At 35.0% G+C, this 22,238-nt stretch overlaps 1 protein-coding gene across 4 annotated transcripts in view; it reads right to left on the reverse strand.

Annotated features, from left to right (window-relative positions):
* The window catches only part of NRG1 (neuregulin 1), a 1,096,123-nt gene that overhangs the window by 146,957 nt on the left and 926,928 nt on the right, over positions 1-22,238 (reverse strand). For 2 of the 4 annotated variants that reach the window (XM_077144415.1, XM_077144414.1), the window contains exons 3-5: positions 12,036-12,157; positions 4,096-4,146; positions 2,584-2,634 (exon numbers count right to left, since the gene is read on the reverse strand). In XM_077144415.1, coding sequence (XP_077000530.1) covers positions 2,584-2,634; positions 4,096-4,146; positions 12,036-12,157 — 224 coding nt within the window. Of the gene's footprint in view, positions 1-2,583; positions 2,635-4,095; positions 4,147-4,626; positions 6,403-12,035; positions 12,158-22,238 lie in introns of those variants that run through there. The other 2 variants (XM_077144416.1, XM_077144417.1) reach the window with 2 other exon arrangements.

The raw sequence follows: 22,238 nt of genomic DNA on the forward strand, positions 1-22,238 counted from the left end.
TACAATATATTGATATACCACACATATATTTTATGCATTTCTGAGTTTCTAAACTTTTTTGGTGTCATCTGCTGGCCTTCACATCTCATCTGTGGCTTCTGTGAAAGTTCCCCCAAATTCCCACTTAATTTCTTGGCTGACCCACGATATACTGAAACCATGATGCAGAAAGTTGCGATGTGGAAGGGATTCTGCCCCTCTAAACATGCATACATTTGTAACTATAGAGCTGAAAGTGACAAAGTTGACCCTCAGGTTTCATACACTGACCCAAAAAGGCCACCAAACTGTTAACAAATGAAAGGCTTGATGAATCCATCCTACCTCAGAAAGGCTTTTCAAAATTTATGTTAGAAAACACCAATGTCAATAATTCAGAGAATGCAGCCCACACAGATAGGCTTATATTGTAACAGTACAGTTAAATTTTCAAATACAGGGATTTGAAAATCTTGCACCTCCTTTCTGGTTGAAATAAAGCAAAAATAAATCTATTCTTCAGGGATGAGTATTTCTGACCTATGCCAACTTTTCCAACGCCTTTAACTTTTCTGTATATTTTGAATTTTTAAGTCCTGCTTTCTGCTATTGCAGAGTCTTCAAGTATCACCTTCAGCCCTTACTAAATGGAAATATTTTAAATTCATAGTTCTACAATGCAGAGTTCTACGTGATGCTGCCATTAAATGAAATGTTCTCACTGTGATTTCATTGTTTTACCAGGATTGGACCTAGAATCTCGCCACTGTTTATTCTTACGAATGATAGAACTCATTTTCATGAGATAAACAAAACATTTTTATTGATCAATTCAACATTATTTATTGGAAGCCTCCCATGAAGGAGTGTCATAGGAAAATGATACACTGGAATATTTTAGCATAATGGTACACAAAGACTTCTTTCTCTCTCTTAAAACATTACCAAATATCAGGAACTAATTCTGCTGAGAGTTAGGGAACAGAGTCAGATTTCAAAATTATTTCCCTCTCAGTAGTACTGCAGTGAACAGAATTGTAAACTGAAAGATTCATTTCAGTTCCCTAAAGCTCTGGAAAGCCAAAAGAAGGGTTTTTTCTTCCACTCGAAAATTTCCCACGCATACCTAAGGACAGTACCCAATGTCCCATAAATGAGAGGATGAGGGGGTCCAATTACAAAAGTACCAGTAACTTTATTCAATGACTCGTGCAGGGGGAAATTATTATCAGACAAAATACAAAAAAAAAAACCAAAAACAAATAAAAAAACCCAACTAGTATTTGCTTTCATATATCAAACACTTAAAAATAAAACAAAGCCTGACTTGATTACTTAATGCTAGTTATCTAAAACCCATATAATTATATCGATCTTTTTATAACTACAATTAAATAACAACCACCCCAATTTCCCAGCGGGGATTGTCATATCAGAGGACGTAATGAGGGTCCTTAAGAACACAGAGGAAGCTAATTTGTTCTTCCCTAGCATTTAATTTCCTATTTGATCTCACTATATTGTTTCCAAAGATCCAGTCAAATGATGCTTTATCTTGCTGAAGTATAGCTAAAATACCAAATCCTCCATGCAACAAAAAGTACATTTACACCAAACAGTTCAAGTCTGGTACCACCAGCCTGGAGAGAAGGTTTCAATATGAAACTGGATCTAGTTAAACAGGTTGGCAAAATACTTTGGTTGCCGAAAGTATACACCTTATTGTTACCTATCATGCTGATAGCAAAAGAAAATCGTTCCTTAAGAATACTCTCCAGGCTTGAATAGAATAATTGAGAACAGCTATTTACGGAAGAGCTTGTCAAAATGAGAAACAAGCTTTAAATAAAGAGCTAAATAAGGAAGAGAAAGGTTGTAGTTAGGTATTAAAGTTTTATTTTCAAGGTCTGATTAATTCCCTTGTTGGCTATCAAAATTTAACAGTATGTTATTCTCAATTTATAAGTACCAGAAACTATTCTTCTAGTCCTTACTAATTTCTGAAGTTCCCCAGACACAGCACAAAGCACCAATCAATCTAACAGTTGTAGAAGTCCACAAGCACAAAGCACATTTCACATTAAACAGATGAAAACTAATCTGAGATCTTGCCTAGGGACTTGCTTTCAAACATTTTCATAATTAGTCACTTGCTATCAAATTTGAATTAAGGGCATCTATATATAGCTGCCTTACTCCATCACAGCCAACTTTATATGAGAATCGAGGAGCTTTGGAATAGACTCCAAAGAGTTGGGTATCAGGCCTCAGGCAATTGCTAACGGCATCAAGATAAGCTGTAATACACACACACAATCTGCATTGTATTCTGTTACTTATCCAGAACAGAGACACAGAGGTAACACAGTTATTTTCCAACATTCAAAAAATTATATTATCTGAACACATTTGTGTCATCTATTAGTATTTATATGTAGCTTTTGGGAGGAGGTGGGGGGCGGTGGAGGTGGGATCGAGTGACCTCCAAGTATTGTAGGAGGCTATTTCTATCCCACACAGCTCGTACCATCCTGTTCTTAAACTCAGGAAGCAGATATTTTTCTGGGTTAAAAACGTGTAAGCAGGATATTGAAAGATACTTACATGAAGAAGCATTTGTTCCTTCTGTTGATACTGATATTCTAATGGGGGGCTCTACAAAACATAAAAGTGGAATGAGGTCTTATTGAGTCATGCTACTTTGGACTCTAAATATTAGAAATTTGCCAGGCTTGGGTATCACCCAGAAGAAAGAGAGCACTAGGAGAGAGTGCAGTAGAGAAGCTGAAGCATTTCAAAGTCAAAGGAAGATACAAGGTTATTCAAGGACCACAAAGGAATATTTCTGTGGACTAGACTCAAAGACTTTTGAAAGAGATGAAAATGGAATCAGCGCATCAGCCAAGGTATCCCAATACACCAATTGCTACATCCCTTCCTAGCAATATTATCCTGCATAGATCCACACTACAGGTACACAGGAAATTCCTTCTCTTAGGTGTGGTCTTGACTTTAAGAAACATGAAACCAAACAGAACAACTCTCACATTCAGAGAGAATGAAAGCACCTAGCATGCATACATTTAAAAAAAAAAAAGAGAAGGAAGGAATATTTTCAGGAGACTTGAATTGCATAAACATCCTGATCAGGCACAATGCAGAATAAATTCCATGCAAGAAGCTGAAAGAACAATTATATTAGCATCTAATAAACCATGCGAAAAAATAAATAATACAACTGTTGGGGACCTAAGGTAGCAAAATTCTCTTAAATTAGCAAGGATAGAGGAAGGAACACCAGTATATAAATGCAGACAAAGCATAAAACATAACTCATGCAGAAAAAAAAGAATCATGTTTTTTTTTAGTAAAAACAAAACACTGTAATATCCAAGGAGGACTGAAATTCAGCAGCCAGAAAGTTATAAAGATTCAAGTCACATATTAGGAAATAATAGTTATTATACTCAATCCAAATTCCCAAGACAAGCACTACGTAAATCTATCTAAAAGCTCAGGTGGCTAACAGAAACTACTAGAGGTGGAGATTGAAGACCTAACATTCAAGAAACAGTCTTGAATTAGAGTTGGGCACTTAGTACTCAATATCTACCCAAACTACAACTGCTATCCATCAATACTACAGGCAAGTGGGAAACAAACAAACAAACGAACACAAAAGATGCAACAACATTTTGAGTTAGGCTATATATATTTTTAAGTCAAGTAACCCACAACTGGTCATTTAGAAGACCAAAAGATCAGCGATCAGATACATCGTCCAGGACTAAACTTTGAAGGATGAAAGACAACAAAGGCAGCTAAGAAAAGTTGTAACTCATACACCTCCTTTACATGTCCAATGTCACTAAATTGCATCTAGATTTAGACTTCTCTTTCTCATGCATGTCCCTCAGGCTAAGTGCACACATACAGCAAGAACCATTCTTCCTTAAGTAAAATCCAAAAAGGCAGAACAAGGTTGAGGAAAATATTGGAAGCAAGAAAACAAAGACAGCTGCAAAGTGGAGACAGAGGGGTCCTGATTAGTGGGAGAAGCCAGTATGTAAGCCTGTCATTCTGGTTAGTAAAACTTGACGAGCTTATTTTCCTTACCTGAAGACACATATGCTCTCTCAGTTGAGGCTGGCATGCCAGTGATGATCTCTGAAAAAAAGAAAAGGTGATAGGATATTATGATGTTTAACCAGGAGGCTGGGAGCCAGTACCACGGCCTGCCTTCAAACTAAAAATGAGTCTCAAGAAAGGAAGTAGTGTAACAGGATGATGAAAGTCCAAAATTTTAGTCATGAAGAGAGTGAGAAATGCAAAAAAGAAGTCCAAACGGTTCTTAGGCAAAAGGCAGGAGATGGGCAGTACAAGAATAATAAGGAAGAATGCACCATCCCCACTGGGGTCAGTGAAGGAGAATATAGGGCAAAGAGGCAGTGGGCTCCTCAGAAAAGACAGAGATAGCAGAACCAAGAAAGTCAAGACATTCAAGATTAGTGATGTAATTAGGATTGTTGAAATGAAGGTCTTTGGAGAATTATATTTTTGCTCAGAAACAAAAGCAATGTTTCTAGTTAGGATTGGGGGTAAAATCAAATTCTGGAATCAAATGCTACATAAAATTTTCAGTGGTACCGAAGATGGGTGATAAATATTCCAGTTACTCAGGGCATGGCATATAGTTAAGTAGCCAACGTCCAAATCAAAGAAGTGAATGAAACTGCACATTTCTAGATAAACTGTTATCTTGGGGATTGTGGCAATCTTGCTCAAAGTTTGATGTTCTTTCTTACTTCCTTTATGATGGAATAAAGGGCAATTGTATCATCTAACTAGTTCTGCATTCAGTTCTTCTGACAAGGGCTTCAGTGTATTAGGAACTAATATTTTCAATACAGCATAGTTTTATGAAGCCGAGCAAGATGTAGAAATGTACTGATAGCATTCAATCTCCACTGTGAATATAAGTATTGTCATATAACTTAATACTGGTTCACACTCCAGGCCAGGACAAAACAATAAGGTGGACCTATTGTGACATTATCTATTGTACAAAAATGACTGCATCCTTCTAAAAATCCTAAGCAGATCATCTATGCTATCGTTTTATGTTTGAATTAATATCCTATTAGCATATGGTCAAAAATGCTCATTATCAATGCAATTTTCTTTAAATATAGATACGAATATTTAGGGTTTCCATTATAGGACTAGTCTAGCAGGTAAGAGGGAACAATTTAAGGGATAATACCTCTTCAACCTCTGAGGCTCCTCTAAGAATAAAAGTTTTGTGGAGTTGGAAGGAAAAAAAAAAGATGTCATGTGAGATTCAGCAGGATCCTTAAAAATAAACATCAGATTTAACATATGAATATATAGAGACAAGAAATATACTTTAGGCAGGACCAAATGTGCCTACCAGATGTGGAAGGTCCTCTAATCAAACATCAGGGGGACTGAGATTGGAATCACCATCAAAATTGCCCATATTGGTTCTTATACCCATGAAAAAATGTGACAATATGAAAGGAAGCTAATTAGTACGCGAAGGTGTATGATATCCTTGAGACTTACTCAAGCAGTAGGCTCTAAACAGAGGCTCTTCTGAATTGAGAATATGGAGATACTTGTTTCTGAAGCAGCTACAGCTAGCTTTCTTTAGCTAGGCTGCAGAAAAGGAAATGACTCTTTTTGGGGAAAATTTAATCTGGGGGGAATTTTTTTTATCAAGAGTTCAAACGGTCTGTTCTCCTCTGCTAATTCCTAGAAGAAGACATCTTTGAGTCTCTAAATTCTTCTTGCTGAAAATGAATCCTTACTCTAAAGCAGCAGAGGAGCTCTGAATTAATAAATGGTGCAGAACACGATGGATATTATGCATTGAAAATATTCCTCTATCCTGTTCCACCTGTATTGTTTCAAAGTGTCACATTAGAAGATAAAAGCTTCACCATTCTGTCCTTCAATGACATTACAGACAGACTGAAGTATTAAATTCAAGGTGTACAACAGAGTGGGCATAAGTCCCAAGCCCTACATGGATATCAAGACTCTTCATAAATTTATTTTTAACAAATTAAGTAGTTGTCCACTGTGACTTTCCAAGGAAAAAAAAAATCAGAGCTTTTCTACCTCCAACATAAAAGATCCCAGATTAGAGGAAAGGTTAATCATAAAGTTTCCTTTTCTAATTGAATGTTACCTAAAAATACCACGACAGGAGGCTATTATAAAGATATATTCAAGAGATTACTACAAAGATATATTCACCCAGAGACTACTGAAAATAAGCTTCCTTCCTAAAATTAGATGTTTATTCTGGGGTCCTTAAAAACATCTTTAATGAGTATGATTCTAAATAGAAACCTTGTGAAGAATCTTGGGGAAACTACAAACTCAGAACTTAGACTTTTCTACTCTAAAGAAGCCTTCATTAAAAAAAAAATCTTGCTAAAAAGAAAAATTAATTTTTTAATTAAAATCATTCTGCAAGCATTTTCTGTGTGTTATGGGTAGAATTCATAGGTTTTTTAAAAGCAATCTTTTATCACAAATATGATTGAAAATGATTTTGTGTTATACTAACAGACTTAAAAATTATTAAGCCCTGCCATCTCCTTGATGTTTATTTAAGTAACATACTGGTTCCTCAACAGTTTAATAAAGTTGTGGATTTATAAAGGACACCTCCTTCATTAGTACAAATAAATGAGGACTTAAAATCATCAGGAATTAAAAAAAAAAAATCACCAGGAATTGAACACAGCTGAGCAAACTATGCTGTATAGACAAGTAAACATAAGAAACATTAGTATACATTTGTAATGCTTGAGTGATTTTTTTCATATATTTAATCTGATCTCAACAAAAAGTTGCACTGTCTGAAAAATAATACCTTTGGGAAAAGAAGTTTCTTCTTATTATATATGTATGATTTGTTTGAGATTTTACCAGGAGTATTGGTGAAATAGTCACACAAACATATACAAACACCTATGATATGTCTTGTATATATTAAACATCCAATTAAGTGACTTTTTCTAAAATTATAGTTCATTATCATGCATGTAAAAATTTTGAGCAAGTTTTTCAAAGATTTAAAATTGATGCACTTATTTAATTCCTAGCATTGATAAAGACAACCTCAGGAACTTCTTTTGAGTAACCAAATTCTTCTTGGGCATAATGACTGCTTACTCTTAAGCAAATCAGTTTTGAAATTAATAAATCGTATAGAAACAGGATGGAAACTACACATGGAAAATAATCCTCTACCTGTTCCACCCATACTGTCTTCCTTATTAGTCTTCAGGAATATTCTACAATATAGTACAACAGACACAGTAACTAGGCTGCCTTGCAAATCATAGAACATGAGCAGAATTTATTCAACAATATCATGGTATTTCTAACAACACTGCAATAAACTGATGAGGCTCAGCCTAATACCCACATATATTGATTTCTTTAAAGCAACAGCTGATAAATTAATCAAATTTTATGGAAATGATGTTTTTCTGTCTTATCTCAAATGAAACAGCTACTGTATTTTTCTGAGCTCAACTGTTTCTGTGGAATCCTGAATCTCACTCAAATAGTTTTTCTCCTTATTAAACAATGAAATCTTAGTAGAAGATAGGATTGATTAGCTGTATATTCCTGTATTAATCTTTTAAAATGACAAGCGTTACTTTATTAATTTGAAAACCGGTTAGGTCTATTATTCTCCCAGGAGTTTTCATATAGTTTCTTATCTAAGAATTAATTGTGAATTAAGATTTCCTATTTAAAGACCAAGCCAAATAAACTATAAATAAAATGAACATATATTATGGGAGCTGTGTGAGTATAGTACATGTGGTCTCTTAAATCACCATATACGAATTCATGAAAGGAATCCATTTGTAATGCATCATCTAATGATGACTGCCCATGAGATCCTTCTTAACATGAAAACTCAACTGGACTCCAATGACTTACATAGTCCCAGAAGTAATCAGCAGATTGGATAAGTTTATATATTTCTACTTTCTTCCTACTCTAATTAAGGTAGGGGTTGAAAGCTATCTGAAAAGGCAGAAAATATATACATTTCTAAAATCTAGATTAACAAAATGACTATGTACATATTCTTTACAAAATGCTTGAAGATCATTTTACTCAAGCATTTCATTTCAAGTGGAATTTCTTAGATTTTAAAAATCATTTCAATTATATCTCGCTGTCAATCTTGATAGATCTAAAGTATGAGTTGCACTACAGAAAGTCCATAGTGTTGGGTGGAAGATTTTTATGATCTAAGTGAATTTGAGTATAGCAATTAGTATAACTATGTTAACAGAATTAAACGTAGTACCAAACAGCAGCCCACCCCCTTCCTGTCATTTCTCTTAAGACTCTTGGACCATATATATTCTAAATATCTCAGTTTAAAAGAGTACCTGTGAGAATTTAAATAATCAAACAAACCACCAGGAATAACTTGCAAGGGAATGAATTAAGGTCATTAGCTTGAAGCAACATGCCAAGATTATTTATCAAGGAGCTCTACAAAGAAATTGCCAAAGCATGGCCATGTACATCTTGGGGAAATATCTGATAGGTGGTTGGTAGAAAACAAAATAAATAAATAAAATGACTGATATTTCACGGATAATAAAAATTCAAATCCCAAGGGGAGCTCTACGTAATATTTCGACATGCTCTTTATTTTTAAGGATTTGTTTTCTAGGACCCCCATGGAAATAAGAAATTCCTAAGAACCCCAGTCTCTATCAACCGAAAGTCGACAGCAAATATCCATTTAGGAAGAGATGGCTTGCCATGTAGCAAAGTTTATAATCACAGTAGAAAGATTCCTTTCTCTATTTGAATAAGTGCTTTTGTGCAACCATTGTGAGACTTTGATCACAAGCCTTGGTCCGATTATAGCAAAATGATAGACAGCAGTGGAAGAGGGTGAAGAAACAGAATTACATAGTTTCTTTTCAGTTGCATATAATCAAGCCAACTGAGATGTAGGGGGAAAAGTATGTCTCCCAATACATAAAACACATTGGTGTTGACCATCATGGGGTCTACTAAGCCAACAGGCCTGCATGAGCAGCATGCCCTACCCACAACCTGCCTGGAGAGGAGATGATTCCAGGCAGCAAGGTTTTGGCCTTCAATCTCCCTGGCTGAGCCAGGAGTGGGCAACAACCTAGAGGATAGATGATTTGTAAGCCCTCTAGGTCTTTTGATGTGACCTGGCACAATAAACTTTTACAAAGTAGTGAGAGGCTGGGCCAATCAGGTTCTTGGAAAAGGGAGTATGATTTGGCAACCAAGAAAAGGCTGAAGCAGCAAGATATAAAGCTGAAACCTAAAAAAAAAAAATACAAAAAGCAGCTATGAGGAAGAATATGGCCAAATCAGATCATAACCAGATAAAAATTTGGAATTTGAAAGAAACACAGTTGAAAGCAGAAGGAGCACTGAGAAGATATACAGAAAGAAAAGTCAAAGCATCTGAGGCACAATAAAGTAGGGACACTACGGAGAAGAGTCACCAACACCCTTTGCTTATTCCCTGAACATAATTCCACCTGTTCGAGCCAAATGATAATGAAGCTGTAGTTGTTCCCCAAGGAAATCCTCTCTCCTTTATGGATCCTTTCACCTCATTCACTGCTTCTCAAACACATAGTGAGGTACAGTACTATACCTTACTATACTAGGAATTAAAGAGCTGGGTTCTAGTGCCCTTTTGCTACTAAATAGCTTTGTGATCCTGAATAATTCTCATTTCTAACCTAAGTCTCCCATTGCTTTTCAAATACAATGAGAAGGTTGACTAAGGAAAATCTATCCCTAACTTTCAAAGAAAATTAAAACAAGCCCACCATGCACTGTAACTGAAATTCTTCACTTCTCTCCCTTAGATGCTTTAAATAATAAGTCAGTAAGGATCCATTTCTTAAAGAATTTCAGTGGGTCAAAAATGATTTAGATATAATATTCCACGAGTTTCTCTTTATTCTAGTCAGATAAGCTTCATTGTCAAAAATACTCCTACTTTCATTTATCTACACTACAACTGGTCAATGCTATATAATATATACTATATATTCAAATTTGAACCTCACTCTAAGACTTGAAAGAATTAATATGGAAAAATGAATTGGATGTCTCCCTTGTGTGAGAAATCTGCAAAGCAAAATTATCAAACTTTGGGCAACTGAAAGTCAATAAAAAAGGAACCCTATGGGATTTTGCCAGGAATAATATTGTAGTACCTAATTAGTTGCTTAATCCAATAAATCAAAAACCATGGTATAATCAACATAACACTACTGTAAGCACTCAGTGAGACCCCTGATACTAATGCTAATTTTATTTTCTTGAGTCTTAATAGAATGCATGGCTACATGGATCTAATTCAAGTGTCAAAATCATAATTCAATAACATTTACCAGAAAAGACACATTTAACCAATCTAGCAACAAACTCAGAACAAGTTTCAAAAGATGGCACAGCAGAGAGTAAAAAGAAAGCCACTGAAATTAAATTTTACTTTTATCAGCATTCAATAAAATTCCACATGGTGTAAAATCACCTTGGCAACATGCTATTGATTAACTTGCATTGACTAAAAAAATAGAATGATGTTATATTTACTCATATAAATCTTAAATGGCTTTTATATTTTAAACTGTAAACATGGCTCCTAAAAATAGGAATAACTCTTTTCACTGTTTGCTCACCTCGGTGGATGGAGATATTTAAAACGAAAGTAAATGAACCTTGATTACACTGAACCAGAGAAGTTCTCTGGGAGGTCCATTGGGGACTAGACACTAACCTAGATTTTCCCAGCACTGTTCTATATTTTTGTCTACTCTCTTCTCCTTACCTAATTAACTCCTATATGGACTGACTGACCCAAACTACATCAACCTCCTGTGGAATTAACCCTTACTTACTTTTACTCTTCCCTGGCTGATCTGGCATTTTACCTTATTGATATAAGATGTCATGTCCTTCAGAATAAAATGGCAATTGTGACAAAATATTAACATTGGTGGATCTGGGTATCTGCACAGAGGTAAGGGTAAGCTGGAGTTCTCTGTGTGGGCTTAGCATTATTTGTGCAACTGTCCTGTAAGTTTGACATTATTTCAAAATAAAAGTTAAAAATCCCATCTTTAGAAAAAAAAAAGACTATGTCCTTGTAGAGGACCCTCTTTTCAATACAATTAGGCTTGGTTTTTACAACAGATAATGGATCTTATGAGAGTTATATTTAATGCCATAAATCACAGTGGGAAAGAAGCACTAATATTTTGAAATAGCCTTTGCATATTTTAGAGATTTAGACAAGAATTGCTAAATCATGAACAAACCCTACAGATGACTCCTCAAATACTGTTTTAAGTGTTGTGAAACAAATAATCACCAGCCTTGGTTCTTTTCTTTTCCTGCTGATAACTCCCAGAAGTATTTGGTGGGTAGGTGTCACCTTCTACCTCTAAGTCATTCATTTATTTAACGACTAGTAAAACTTATTTAACAAAAGAAGGTGAAACCTGTACATAGTAAGAAATTCCTTACCCCTAAAACTCCTAATTTCAAAATTAACAGGCCTAATTTTCCACTACCCAGAACCAGATGCAAATTTTAAAAACATATATAAAAAAACAACAATGTTTAAACACATCAGAATTGCCAGCTCTGGATCAGACTGTATTCAGTGCTAATAGAGCCAAAGACTCGACTACACCCCCGTCCAACTTAAAAAAGGGGGAGCCTCTTCCTCTTAGCAACCCCATCTGCATCGACTATTCATGATCTTATCTAAATCCTTCTTTTGAATTTATGGATATTTCAGGTTTATATCACTTCAGGGAGCAAAAGGTTTTCTGGAGAGACACCGGAAACCAATGGTTTCCCTGCCATCTTTTTTACTTGTTGACAATGAGATATAACACACCAATGCACACAACTTACCACTTATCCAATTTGCGCCTCCTACAGAGAAATAGAATGCAGTTGGTATCTCTTACCATATGAATCCACAATGGTGATATTGGCAGAGGCACTGTCATTTCCTAATTTGCTGGTCACTTTGCACATATATTCTCCAGAATCCGCCAGTGACGCTTTGTTAATGCGAAGTTCTGACTTCCTATAAGATTAGAACCAAACTGGAGTAAGTACGCTTCATAAAGACGTAATATTTATCAAAGTATATATTTTTGTCATTTCCGATCTTTCAAACTCCCCTCCCCACCCATATAGAACATGTTAAAACACAGCTTGCAATTACTTAGATTTGATTATTTGATTTTACCTGGCGCAAAAGCGAGATACATCATAGTCAATTATGGCATAGGCATGGGCTTAATTTTATTATCAATCAGTTATTTAAAGGATTTTTTGTCTAATTTTTCTTTTGCTCTACCTCCCACCCCTTGCACAGCGCCTTAAATTTTTTAAATTAATTGGTAAATTTTCTTTCCTCTCTATAATCTAGATGTCACCTGACATTAGGATTTGGGAAGAGAATAAAGTATAATGTCACATCTTACAAATCAGGTTAGGACAGACACTGAGTGAAGATAAGAACAGCTAAACATGCTCTGTATTCCTCTTCTCAGTAGAATAGCATCAGGCATCGGGTTAATTCTGAATGAAGATGACTTATCAGATTCAAAAGAAGAAGTGATTCTTCCTTAAGATTCTCACTGCTAGCAGCATAGTACCACATGAGTAGTTCTCAGTACTGGAATAAATATTTATACAACAATAGCACACACTTTTAGAAAACTCTGAATAGTAAATCATTCATCAGCTTGTCATTTTAAGTGGTCTTAAAAACTTACAACTGCTGGGATTGGTTCAGAGTTTATTTTACTGCAACCTTTTTAAAGCATCCTTCTAAATTACAGCCTGGTCATCTGACTGCCTACATTCCCTAGAGGACAACAGGGAGAACAGGCAGAAAGGAGAGAGAGCAATCTGGAATTCTAGGCAAACCTCCCATAAATTATAACTTGCTAGCTTCTCAGTGGATTTCATGGTCTTCTTGTCACATGATATTATTAATCACCACTATTTTCTACTAGATTATCTAAATGAATCACCCATCTCTACACGTAAGCATTACGACTTTCCAACCCTGTGCCTTTCCTTATGTCCTGTTTCCCTCCTAGAACGGGTCTCCACATTTCTACTCATCAAAATCTTAGGCAATCACGTTTCTTTAAGATGACTATAGTGATAGAGCTTTTGCAAAGCGACTGTGTGATTGTGAAAACCTGTTCTGATGCTCCTTTTATCTACAGCATGGACAGATGATGGATTAAAAATAAATAAATAAGAGGGGAACAGATGTCAAAATAAATTGGGTAGAGGGAAATACTAGTGGTCACTGAGAGGGAGGGGTAAGGGGTTTGGTACGTATGAGTTTTTTCTTTTGTCTTTTTATTTCTTTTTCTGGAGTGATGCAAATGTTCTAAGAAATGATCATGGTGATGAATACACATATTTGATGATATTGTGAGCCACCGATTGTGCAGCAAGTATGGAACGTTCATATGTTAAGAATGTTCATGTTTGTACGTTGTTTGATTTTATCAATAAAGAAAAAAATCTTAGGCAATCAATGCAAACTAAGGACTATGAAAAAGACATAAACGGGGTGCAAGGGTAGTTCAGTGGTAGAATTCTCATCTGCTGTGCTGGAGACCCAGGCTCAGTTCCCAGCCCATGCACTTCCCAAACAAACAAACAAGCAAATAAAAAACCAACCAAACAAAAAAATTCAACAAATGGTGCTGCAATAAGGGGATATTCATATGGAAAAAGAATGAAATGTGACCCTTGCCATACAGCATACAAAAAATAAATAAATAAATATAAATTTAAAATAAAAATAAATCATTTTTTAAATTAGAAACATATTCATCAGGCGGGCCATGGTGGCTCAGTGGCAAAGCTCTCGCCTGCCATGACAGAGGCCCAGGTTCAATTCCCGGTGCCTGCCTATGCGGAAAAAAAAAAAATTCATCAACCGCCAAGGACTATTTCAAATCTCAATTCCTTCATCAAATCTTTCATGACCTTAAAGATGGGGGCTGTTCTTTCCCTTGCCTTAATTCTGAAAGCCTTTATAATACTTCTTTTTATTAGAGCTCTTTAACTATATCTTCTCTGTTGCACTAGGACATATACTGCAGAGAGGGAGCCCATCATTGAAACTTCTTCGCATCCTCACAGAGCATATATCATCACTACTTTGTCCTCAAACATGACTGGATGAATGCTGTTTACATGGAGGAAACTTGTGGATATTTCCACTCTAAGCAGGACCTACTGTTCTTAGCACTGGCTGCAGGAAAGGAGGGTGCACTATTAAAAGGGCAGAAAGAGTCTTAAATGCTCCAGATCAAAGTCAGTCAGTAATGGCCAAATCAACATGTGGGCTGAAAAGTCCACTTCATTAATCCACTTCATTAGTTAGGACCGAGAACAGTGTCAACAGGCAATCTCTGAAAACACAAACAAAATAATGTGTCCCTATGCTCAAATAAGTTTGGAAAACATTATCTAACAGGATTTCTCAGAATCTTTAATATGTTAATGTGTGCTCTGACTTTCCAAGAAGAGGTATATTATTTAGTTTCTCCCAAACTTATGTGCCCATGGGATTCTTGTCATTCACATAACACACTTGTTAATAGTTTCTATAAACAATGATAGTCCACAGGGCAAAAGCCTCGTTTATCTGTGTGATGTGAAGACCACCAAGGGCCATTTATGCAGAACATCTGCATATTAATCAGATACTATGCATAAAAAAATTTTCCCAGAAGTGTATCCCTATAAACCAAAATAACCATTTGATGCGGAGCATCTAGACATTAAGTTTTAACAATAAAGTAGACTATCTTTTTAAAATTTATGAAAATATAAAAATATTTGGAGATGTCTCCCTGTCATGTTCTGTTAATTTTTAAACCTGGTTTTGAAGCATTCCACTATAGCATTTTTTAAGGGATTATCAGCAACTTATATACTTCGTCTATAAATAGCAAGTTTTCCTCATGGCAGATACTCCTGAAGAGTAGTGAGAAATAAATAAAATACTATAATAGAGCTTAGCATGGTTTGCTGCAAGAATTTTTATGTCTGGTCAGGGACCCTGACAATAATAGAGAAAAAACATGAAGAATATCAGGGTAAGGGGGGAAAAATCCTAGTTTTCAACACAGTAGAAAAAGTGGATTCCTGAAACAAAATAATAATTTTTCCTGTTAAACTCAAAATTCTGAAATAAGTTTACAGCAACAATCCACCAAGAATGTAGATGTTTCCTTCTTTCATAGTTACAGAAATCTAGGAACACTCTTTGATGATATATAAAGAATTCTTCCTTGATCCTATGCAATTAATATTTTAACTACTGAACTGGATTGAACTTTAAGACACATCAAACTTACAGTTAATATAATCTTACAGAGATAGCTCTGAAAATCAAAATTCTCCCAGGGGTGCAAGAGTAGTTCGGTGGTAGAATTCTCACCTGCCACACGGGAGATCTGGGTTCGATTCTAGCCCGTGCCATGTCCCAAACAAACAAGCAAACAAACAGACAAAGAAAACCCAAATACAAAAAAAATTCAACAACTGGTAGTGTTATAAGGGGAGACTCACACGGAAAAAGAATGTAATGTGACCTCCACCATACACCATACAAAAAAATAATAATAAAAATAATATCTCTCCCAATAGACTTAGGCAGTGCTTCCTGGAATATTATTCCAAGTAATGTAAATAGATGTTATGCAAAAAAAAAAAAAAAAAAAAAAGAAGACGAAAAAAAACTATGCCTAAATAAATGCTGCATTAAACATAATTAAATAAAACAATCTACAACAGTATTTCTCAGAATCTTTTCATGTGAAAATGTACCATGAATTTCTAAGGCAGGCATGACATGTGGTCACAGAATCCTTTTTAGAAAGAACACCCTAGGGAATCCAAAGTCTAAACATCAGCAGGCCAAAATCAAGATTCTACCTAATCAAGTTAAGCATAACAAATACATTCAGGTTCAAAATCCAGGGAGAGAAACACAGGATGGGAGAGACATACCTTGACAAGACATCATACAGAAAAAAAGTGTTTTTAAAAAAACTAGGGAAAAAGAAACTAATACACTCCTCAGGCAAATTAACGTTAAAGCAGAGCATAAATCAAACAGGGTAAAAGTCCCAATACACGCTTCACTGGAACCCTGAATTATGTTTTGGAGTGACATTTGAGGAGAAACATCAGTAACTAGAGGACTTGAGAAGGTGATCAGAATTGAATAGGCCCTAGAAATCTTATCACGTAAAAGGTTCTGTTAAAGAGAGGTCCCACTGGAGGGGAATTGTAAGCAAGATGTGGGCAGCTATTTTAATATATTTCATGGAAATCATTTGGAAAATTAAATGACTTGAGGTTGCTCTTAAAGGTAGAAGTCCTACAGAAAAAAGAAGGTATATCTTAGATTATATGAGAAGAATATTTTGAGCTATTAAAAAATGGATAGGGGGCAGTGCACCAGTGGCTCAGTGGCAGAATTCTCACCTGCTGTGCTGGAGACCCGGGCTCGAATATAATATATATATATATAAAAGTAAAAATGGATAGGCATCTTGAAAAAGAGTTGGGTTCTCTCTTTGCATAAATTCATGTCTGGATAACCACTTGTTAAAAATAGTCTTACAAAACCTAAATAAATGAAAGACATTCCATTTTCCTGTATTGGAAGACTTAATTTTTTTAGTTAATTTTTTATTATGAAATATAACATACATACAAAGAAGTAATAAATTTGCAAGTACATTTTAACAAGTAGTTATAGAACAAATTTTAAAGTTTGGTACAGATTGCAATTCCACGTTTTTTTCAATTTTTCATCTAGCTGCTCCAAGAGACTGGAAACCAAAAGAAATATCAATATAATGATTCGGCAGTCATACTCATTTGTTAAATCCTGTCTTCTCTGTTATACTCCTCCGCATTTTTTTTCTTTTTTGTGATAAATAACATATATACAAAAAAGCAATACATGTCAAAGCACAGCACCACACAAAAAAAATAGTCTTGCAAGAGTATCTCTATGCTGAGAAAAACTAAATTAGACCCAGAGCTATTTCTTTTCTTTTGCAGGAAAATTCTGTTTTAAAATGAAGGCTTAAATCAGAGTCTTATGTTTTAAAGTATTATGAAGAGAGAAAGAACTCATGTCAAAGTGGATGGCAATCCTTTTGGCCCTTCTAGAGAAGCTTAGATCTGAAATTCACTGACCTAGTTGCTCATTAGGTACCCTATGAATGCCGATGATGAATAGCTTTCAAATTCTGTACCCTACGTAGGAGTGAGAAGTAGTAGGAGAGTAGAAATAGCTAAACCTCTTGAAAATTATATATACCAAAAGATTTGAAGATCTGAGGGGTTTTTTTTTGTTTTTTTTTTTTCCTCGAAAGATTAACATACATTATACATAGCAAGGGAGTAAACTTGGAGGAATTTTTGAATTCCCTTCCAATCATAAAATAAAATTTTGCCCTGAGCATCTGTGGATCTAGGAAGGGTAGGTATTTCAGTTGACTTTCATTTTCTAAAAGAATTCATGGAAAGTGTTTGAAATATGGTAAGCTCTGAGTAAGTGTTAGCTGTTATGATAGCTACATTATACATTTTTAAAATTTGAATTAACTTTATTTCCCCTACAGTCAACAACTTCTCTGCATTGAATTTTAAAGCAACAAAGTAAAATGAAATCCCCCAGATGGCAAGGTATCAGAAGCCCAGATTTAGCTACACTTTATTTGTGAAAATGTTACAGCCATTCTATTGGTCTGGGTCAAAAATGAGTTTCATAAATCAAAGAATATTCTACACCTTGGAAAAGAAAATCAGCAGTAACATTCTCACTGAACATTGGAACTGTACATTCCTGAAATACTTCGATTTCTACAATAAGCATGCGCTACTTCGGAATAGGAAAAATAATATGTAAAAATGAATCAATATGCCATTTTTTTTGCATGAGCAAGTGCAACTTATTTGTAAGTGAACATTCTAAGTATTAATTTCTTTTTCATTTTATATATCAAAAGGAAAACGTACACTGTATATTTTAAATATATGCTCACTTACAAGTGTGATTCAAGTTAGAATAGTTCCTATCAGTCTTTTCCCTATTTCGCTGCATTCTTCACCATAGATTACCAGGCCAAGGCAACATAAATGCATATAAGAAAGATCTGTTCAGTTTATATAAATCCATTTCTCTGGTGCCTAAGGAATCATATGGACTCTGTGTGTGTGCAACAAGTGTATGTGTGCGTGCAAGCATGCTCATACTTAATATTGCTTCAGATACTATTGCACTGCTAACAACGAGAAGGGCAGACAATAGGAAGGACTTCTTAGATCACTATATACAATATGGAGCTAGACACTGGACCGAACACCTTCCAACAACCGTGTATAATAGGCACTGTTTATTCCCATTTGGTACATAAGGAAAAGTCAAGTTTCCTTATACAATGAAGTTGAAGTGACCTGCTGGAGCTGCTTAGTTAATAACTGATGGTAATATGCATAAACATTTTGTATTATAGAACCAAAAAGCTGCAATACCTGATAACAGTACAAATCATTCTTTCTAAATTTTTAACAAATTCCTTACAGCCAATTTCAAACAAAGTTAAAATATATAAGGACTAAAATGACGAGCTGAGACCAAATAAAAGGCATTCGAAAGTATATAATAAACACAAACAGTAGAAAGTGAGCCTTGAATAAGGCTAACACAGAACAGATATTTAAGTGAGGTCAGTCTGAAAGCCCTATATTTGATTCTATTTCTATGGCTCCTTAACCAGTTTTCTTGATCAAAATCGTCCATCAGGCAAAAGAAATGAGAACAAAAGGATAGACATATGACGCCAGGGAAGTTTCTATTTCTTTTAACTGGTCCCCAAACATTGCTTAGCCAAACAAAATAAAGGTTGAAATGTGAATCTGAGATCATAGGAAGAACATAAAGGAATGTAGTTTATCAGAAGGAGCAGGGAGAAAAGGGGGATAAGATTTTGCAAAGAAATTTTATATTGGTGTGAAATACTTTCATAACACTGAGGGATTGAAAAGGAAATTCTGGCTGCTATGTACAATCTTTATCATTAAAATGGGAAGAAGAAGCTGAGATTCAGAATTGGAAAATTGTCAACATTTTATTTTATATAAAGAGAATCCCAAGAAAATCTTAAACTTCAAAATAAAATCCACATCTGCTTGGCTGATCACAGCCTAGGAGGCAGTCTAAATCAAGTAATCAACCAACCACTACAAACCCATCAACAGTCTGGGCATCTGAGAAGAAAAGTATGAATATATAGATGAAACTGAAAAATCATGTGTTTTTATCAAGACATTGCCCTAAGTCTGAAGATACTCTGAGCCCTATGCTCTGACTTTACCAACTAATGCATAATCACAAAGAGTTATAAAAAATTGCCAAAATCAAAGTAGTGATAAAAAGACTTATGGCTTAGCGTCAGATCTAGTTCAAATCCAAGATTTACCACTGACCAACATTATTATCTGTAGCCAGAAACTTTATCTCTTTGGTTCTCAGGATATAAATATATTTTAAAATGGTATAATAATATTCACTCTACATATATTTACAGGATCTATTAAAATAACAGACCACTCTGAATATGTTAATTAAATTTAAATCCAATGTGGTCCTTTAAACATAAAAAAAAAAAGCTGACAACAGTATTTCTTTTAACAAGAAAACCTAAAAAATGACAGAATACTCGGTTCTGGAAACTAATAAAGCAATCATTCATGAAGAAACTGTCCACTTTACACAAAGTCTTATTTTAAAAAGCTCACACATGTTAAATGTTTTACCAAGAAGAATTTGCTATCACATAACTTGAATAAAATGCCTTTCCTTCCTCCCTCATTTAGTTATCTCCTGCCAGGGTATTGTTTAAAAGAAGTAATTTCTGAACATTGGCCTTTCTGGTATAACGGGATTTTATTAATATGTAGACAGCACTTTTAGCTGTCTGAACTAATTAAGCCAATATGAAAATGCTTTTCTGAATACTAATGATACCTTATATGTCATCCAAGACATGTAACAAATTACCTCTTTAAGTATACATCTGCCCTTTCAAACACATATCCATTCTGTTCAGCTCACTTTAAAAAATAATTCCTTTGTTCACCTCATCTACTCAACTTCAGTTGTGTCTTTCTAAGCATGTGACTGTACTACTTGCTGGTCTTCATTTACTTTGCTCTACTCCTTCAGACTGCTGTCTTTCTCCCCTTCCCTTCTTTCTCAGAACCGCCCCCTGCCCTAAGTGAGTCCCCTTTCTCCCTCTGCATTAGCTTCTTTTTTACAGCATCCTGTGATTGTCACTACATAGAATTAAAAACTCAGCATTATAGCTGCTTCTGTCTCTCCATTAGTCCCGATGCCCTGAGATCAGTGACGATGCCTTAGTCATATCTTTGTCCGTATCTAACTCGGGACCTGACGCACAGCAGCTTGTCCAATCACAGGCAAAATGTCCTATCCGTGCTTTCATATTTACTCCCTGCTCCCATCTGCCTGGTCCCTTTACTGCTCTACAAAAGGGACACGCTATTGACAATACTTCAGTTCCTCCTTCTGTAAAACTGCCCACTCCATATCACTCACCCAGCCATAGGGAATTCTCTCCCTTCAGCAGGGTTATATCCATCTCCTCGCAGCTGTTCTTGCTCTCTCAGACCCCTTTCTTCTCAAATCTCAAGGGACTAAGCATCAGGAATCTATAATTTAGCACTCAGTTTTACTGTCTGATGTGATGTGCTAGATATTTCATCTCCCTAATTAATTTCTGAGTTACAATAAAGCACAAATTACCTCAATCTAAACAATAATTTTCTAAGATCAGTATTTGAAAATGAACGAGCTGCTTAAAGATACTGAAGCTGCCCCGCTCTCACAATATTCTAGCATGTGATCTCTAGAATCCCTGTTTTAGCTAAGACTGAACTAAACAATCTCTACAGAATCCTATGAACTCCTGGTTGTGGAGATAATGCCCTAATACCACTTCAATTTCTCCATCCTCCTACGATAAAGCCTTTTATTATCACTTAAATATTACTGATTTATTCCAATAGCCACATACAAATGAATGTAAGCGGTTACTCCATATATGCAGATAACTTAGTTTCTTACTGACTAGTTTAATTGATGAAAACCAAACAAACACAAACATATATTTAATCCAAGACCTAAAATTATTCCTTAACTTCTCTGTAAGAATCACACATCTTCTCAACTCACTCACTATTATCAAACATGTATGTTTTTCATTTTTAAAAAGGAATGAGACATAGTAGAACCCAAGAATTAGATCTCTGTTCCACTTTAGTTCTTATTATCTGACTCTAGGCAAGTCACACCATTTTTTTGAATCTCAATTTCCTAATCTGCAAAATTAGAGAGTAACAATGAGCTAACTGTTCAACTGCCCTTATTATGTGTGAGCGTTGCAAATAATAATAATAAGGTTATATACATAAACACCAAGACATTTTACAGTATTATTCTTTTGTACCTTTGAAGCACAACCTGCCACAGAAAGTGATATATTTCTAAATCAGGCACGATCAATAACAAGAGTAAGTAGAAAAATTAAAAAGCTACAGAAACTAGGAAAAATCCCTAATTATAGCTATTCTAGCAATTAAACACTTTAATAAAATGTCATTATATTTCCATCTTAAACATTTTGCTTTACTTGTTCATGAGTGTGTAATAACGTTTGGATAGAGGTCCTATAAAATCAAAGTATAAGAGGATATCCTTTGTTGTTACTTCTGTTATTGTATCTGGGGTTTTTTTGGAACCTTCTGAGGTGTAAGTGAAGTTTGGAACCACTATTATACATATCACATTGATATGTTTTGAAAAAAATGCAACATGTGTATATCTTCTCTAATTTTACAATGTATTTTGATATTAGAATACAGCTTCTTAAATAAGGAAATATATAAAAATGAAGAGTACACGGATAATGGAGGAACATCATTTTAGAGTTGAGACAGAACACATCTACGAAGATGATAAACAAATTATGTGATGCCCTTCGAAATATGGACTTCCTCAAGGAGAGCAGGGAAATTTC

The sequence above is a fragment of the Tamandua tetradactyla genome, chromosome 26 (genome assembly GCF_023851605.1).
Source record: "Tamandua tetradactyla isolate mTamTet1 chromosome 26, mTamTet1.pri, whole genome shotgun sequence".
Taxonomy (NCBI): Eukaryota; Metazoa; Chordata; class Mammalia; order Pilosa; family Myrmecophagidae; genus Tamandua; species Tamandua tetradactyla.